This window comes from Mytilus californianus, unplaced genomic scaffold (genome assembly GCF_021869535.1).
Source record: "Mytilus californianus isolate M0D057914Y unplaced genomic scaffold, xbMytCali1.0.p SCAF_2, whole genome shotgun sequence".
Taxonomy (NCBI): Eukaryota; Metazoa; Mollusca; class Bivalvia; order Mytilida; family Mytilidae; genus Mytilus; species Mytilus californianus.
Genome location: NW_026262668.1, coordinates 62,146,212 through 62,151,872, shown reverse-complemented (window position 1 = coordinate 62,151,872; position 5,661 = coordinate 62,146,212). Strand labels below are relative to the sequence as shown.

Here is a 5,661-nt window from a genome sequence, read left to right as displayed (position 1 = left end):
AGGTAAAATTGTGGTTGTCTCCCTTATAGTATGACTACATATGTAAATGCTCTTTTGTTCCGACGTTGGAAAGTTCCGGGCGGAAAGAACTAACTAGCCGAAAAGTTCCGGAGGAACTTATTAACTAGTTACTTTGTTCTTCCTCTGGTTTAAAAGTTCCACCGGAACAAAGTGACTAGTTGAAAAGTTCCAACGGAACATATCAACTAGTTAGAAAGTTCCTTTTTGGCAAATAAGTCAAAACCGGAACTAACAAACTAGCCCAAAAGTTCCAACGGAACTTATCAACCAGTCACAAAGTTCCATTTGGAGAATTGATGCAAAGAACCACATGAGGAGGGGGGTATTCTTCCCTCTCTTAAGGGTACTATGAATACAAAATTTGCATGATAATGCAACTTATTCCGTTTTATGTGAGCTATGAAATACAACTTAAATTTAGCATATTTGTCCCCAAAGAAACTCTTTCAGTGCGTTGGGTATTCTTGTAAATTAATGATTTGCTCTTATATATACTGATACTCATTCTTCTCCCTCTTTCTACAAAAAGGACGAAATATGGTATATTCGGAACGATGTAACTAGTTGTTCTGTTCCGCCAGAACTATTCAACTAGCTACATTGTTCCGGGACTTTTCAACTAGCTACTTTTTTCTTTTTTCCGGAACTTTTCGACTGCACTCGGAATAAAACAACTAGTTGGAAAGTTCCATCGGAACGAAATAACTGGTTGAAAAGTTCCGCCGGAACAAAGTAACTGACGGAACATAGTGGCTGTTACATGTATACATGTAGTTTACCTGTAATTTAAAACAAACTTCAATGTGTTAAAGAGGTACTTGAACGCTTTTTAAATCGCTTTATAGTAACACATTAGCATTAACACTTCTAAAATATCAATTTTATTACTATCATGTATATAGGATTTTCCAATGGAGTTATACACCTCTACATTCGTATCTTTTCATTGCTTAAAACAAAAATAATCAAAATGTCTCTTGGTAATTAAAAGATTAGATCAAACTGTAATAATTGTATAACTTATAAGCTGACGGCTAATGTTTGTGTTCACTGTTCTGTTAGTCTTGTCGATAAGTATTGAATTTCTTTTGAGTCTAGTGCTATATATAATATTACATGCAAATTAGCAATAAACTGAGGGAATAATGATAATAATGATAGCGTTACTACTTACTCGCAGGAAGCCCATATTTTCACTTTCACTTCAAAAGGACTTGAAGTACTCGTGTTGGGATGTAATTATACAATTAATTCTTGCGTGTTAAAAAGAGTTATATAGGACGAAAACTATTCAAACTGAATTTCCAACCACATGCAAAGCTTTATTCTACATTTTGTAAAATAAAAAAAGAACAAATAAAAATAAAACAGTTAATTCCTATTTTAACTTCATTTCAAATGAATTTGCACCATCTAAACTCTTTCTTATAGCCTTCCCTGTAAAAATCTTAATTACGTAACACTGCAATTCGATACAAGATTGCAATTATATACAACACTGCAATTATATACAACACTGCAATTCTATACAACACTGCAATTCGATACAACATTACAATCCTATACAACTCTACAATTCGGTACAACATTGCAGTTCTATACAGCATTGCAATTCTATACAACACTGCAATATTCATACAACTCTGCAATTCCATACAACACTGCAATTCTATACAACATTGCAATTCTATACAACATTGCAATTCTATACAACTCTGCAATTCTATACAACATTGTAATTATATACAACATTGCAATTCTATACAACATTGCAATTCTATACAACACTGCAATTCTATACAACACTGCAATATTCATACAACTTTGCAATTCTATACAACATTGCAATTCTATCATCTCTGCAATTCTATACAACATTGCAATTCTATACAACATTGAAATTCTATACAACATTGCAATTCTATACAACATTGCAATTCTATACAACATTGCAATTCTATACAACACTGCCATTCTATACAACTCTGCAATTCTATAAAACATTGCAATTCTATACAACACTGCAATATTCATACAACTTTGCAATTCTATACAACATTGCAATTCTATAAACTCTGCAATTCTATACAACATTGCAATTCTATACAACATTGCAATTCTATACAACATTGAAATTCTATATAACATTGCAATTCTATATAACACTGCAATTCTATACAACTCTACATTCTATACAACATTGCAATTCTATACAACACTGCAATTCTATACAACACTGCAATTCTATACAACATTGCAATTTGATACAACACTGCAATTCTATACAACATTGCAATTCTATACAACACTGCAATTCTATACAACATTGTAATTCTATACAACACTGCAATTCTATACAACACTGCAATTCGATACAACATTACAATCCTATACAACTCTTCAATTCGATACAACTTTGCAGTTCTATACAGCATTGCAATTCTATACAACACTGCAATATTCATACAACTCTGCAATTCCATACAACACTGCAATTCTATACAACACAGCAATTCGATACAAGATTACAATCCTATACAACACTGCAATTCTATATAACACTGCAACTCTATACAACATTTTCGTTCGATACAACACTGTGTCTAGTCAAGTGTTGCACCACCAAAATAAAGTTGTCAAAAAAAAATTAAAATTGCAACTGCAAATGAAGATTCGCAAAATAATGAAATGCTCTTCATGTGACGAAAACATACAGTAAGACTATAAGCCAGCAAAGAAGAACTAAATACTAGTAATACAAATATAACAAACATTCATTTTGGGCATATCTCTGTTGAGACATTAATATATATTTCTGCCTAGAGTCAATAGTAAAACTATGGTGTTTACATGGTTATTGTTAAATTGTAAAACGCGTACTACACTATTAAAGTATGTAAATGTAGCCATTTCTCCGATATGTACCAAGAATTATGAAACTTTTTATTTTAAGCTCAATTGTCCATGAAGTTGACTTTTTCGTGTTTTTTCCCCGTTATACTGCAGTAAAATACGTTTAATGGATATACCCTCTCCGAATGAAGAAAATACTGATAACTTTGTTTAACACACGTATACGTAGATAATAAAATGTTGAACATTTTGTGAACTACAAAGGTAAACATTGATCTATCTTTACTAGGGTGAGATATGGTTTCATTTTATACAGTTGGTTGTATGTCAGGTTCATCTCTGGACGGAATAGACTTATGTTATGCTGAATTTACAGGCGATATCGAAACTGATAAATGGCAATACCGGATACTGAAAGCGTCGACGGTCTCATATGATAGTGACTGGAAATCAAAACTACGATCAGCGAAGGAACTTAGGGGTGAAGATTTGATAAAACTGCATTTAGAGTATGGACATTTTATGGGTAAAACTGTAAAAGACTTTGTTGAACATGGAGATATAAAAAATCTTGACTGTGTTGCATCGCACGGACATACAATTTTTCATCAACCCAACCTGGGATACACGTTCCAGCTTGGAGACGGAGAAACGTCAGCCGCTTACTTCAAACAACCTTTTGTATGCAACTTCCGAAACAAAGATGTAGCTCTTGGGGGACAAGGTGCACCTCTGGTTCCAAATGGAGAAAAGTTCTTGTTTTGCGACAACGAGATATGCATTAATCTTGGTGGGATTGCTAATATTGGTCTGAAAGGTTTACAAGGGTATGATGTTTGCCCGTGTAATTATGTGTCCAACAAACTGGCAGCCATTCACGATCCGACATTAGAATACGATCCAAACGGCGAAATAGCTGAGACCGGAAATGTAATTACAGAGATACTGGGTAAATTGGACGCATTGCATTTTTACGAACAACTTCCGCCAAAGTCTCTAGATGCTGAATGGATCGAAGCTGACGTATTACCTATCCTAAACGTAAGTTTGGTATATGCAATAGACATACATTTTTTTATGTTTGTACATATCACGGTATGATTCATATAAATTATAGATTTAAAATCCGTATAAGAATGGTATCCTGGGTAGCCTGATAACTCAAACTATTTTGTTAAAATTCTTACATTTCAAAGTTTAACAAAATGCAACAAGCATGAGTAAAAACCTTTGTAACTCCTTACATATTAAATGAAAAAAATGTAAAGCTCACATAAAAAAAGAGATATAAACATCAGTTTTTTTTCAAAATCTTACAAGAATAAATGGTGGTTCAATGATATTTTGAAATAAAAGACCACGAACAAGGGGATAGTAACAAGATAAAGAGTATCTAAAAGGAGAAAAAAAAAGGGGGGGGGGGGAATACCGATTTGTCTAAAACTGGGCATATTTAGCGAAATAAATCCTAATACACACAGTCACTCGATATTGTGCACGGTAAACATTACTGTCTAAAAAAGAGGAGTTTTTTTAGAGACAAGATCCATAAAACCAAATTACATTTAACTCTGTGTTTTTTATTATAAAAAGTATTTTATTGCGTTTAAAAAAAAACATACAATTTATAATGGCGACATACTATAAACTTTGTAGTGTTGTCAACGGTACAGTTGGTCAACCGTTGGAAGGACCGAATATCGAAAACCGATCAGGCTAACCGGTTAACCGGAAAATGTGTATTGGAATCATTAATAAATTTTTAAAATGACCGTCGAGGTACTTAATTTGACAGATCAATTGTCAAGTATATTGATTGCTATTGTTAACTTTATAGTATAAAGTATTCATATTTATTTTCTAGACAACGCAGAATAGTATTCCAGATCTACTGATGACTTACACAGAGCATGTTACCAACAGATTAACAGAAGCATGCAAGAACGTACGTGATTCACTCCATGATGAAAATAAACTCAAACCTAAAAACGTCTTAAAGGTTCTGGTAACAGGCGGTGGTGCTTTCAATAAACACTTAATCAGATTGCTTCAATGTAAACTGCAAGATCAGGGATTTATTTTAGAACAGGTCGACGAAGTTACGATTGCTTTTAAAGAAGCTTTGATATTTGCATTCCTTGGTTTACGTTGTCTGTTGAATCAAACAAATGTTTTCCGTTCTGTGACCGGAAGTAAATCAGATTCCATTTCTGGGAGCATCCATCGACCAACACACTATGTCAACAGTGATTCTAGGATTATCCGATATCTTATGGAGAAAAACAAAGATAGACAAACTCCTTGAACATAAAACCTTATTTATCTTGGTATTTGTTTTTTGTTAATGTAAATTTTGAATTAACGCATGCACTGATTTTTAAACGATTTCAACAATTAAGCATGATTTGTGGTTACTATATAAAAAAATTGTGAAGAAGTCAATCCTCCTATTTTTACATTCAAAACTGTCAAGCAAATTTGATTTTGAAATAATATAGTCTGAAGTATGACCCGACTGTGTAGTTGGAGAATCCCTCATCATTACAGAATATTCAAGTGACATAATCATAGTTTATTAGCAAAACAATTAAACAATTGTTATTCATCGAGTAAAAGATAGGCGGAATATACCAAAGTCATAGTCAATCTGACAACACCATGGTAGTAAACAAAAAATGACGAAAAGAAAAACAACAGTCTACAAATACAACATAGAAAACTAAAGACTTAGCAGCACGAACCCCACAAAAAACCTAAGGAGATCCACGGTGTTCTAGAAGGGTATCA

General features: G+C 33.1%; 1 protein-coding gene across 1 annotated transcript; it reads left to right on the top strand.

Annotated features, from left to right (window-relative positions):
- Positions 1–3,170: 3,170 nt before the first annotated feature.
- Positions 3,171–5,311, top strand: LOC127728799 (anhydro-N-acetylmuramic acid kinase-like). Its single transcript, XM_052236411.1, has 2 exons — positions 3,171–3,915; positions 4,739–5,311. The coding sequence occupies exons 1-2, from the start codon at positions 3,172–3,174 to the stop codon at positions 5,177–5,179; spliced, it is 1,185 nt and encodes a 394-aa protein (XP_052092371.1). The 5' UTR covers position 3,171; the 3' UTR covers positions 5,180–5,311.
- Positions 5,312–5,661: the final 350 nt, after the last annotated feature.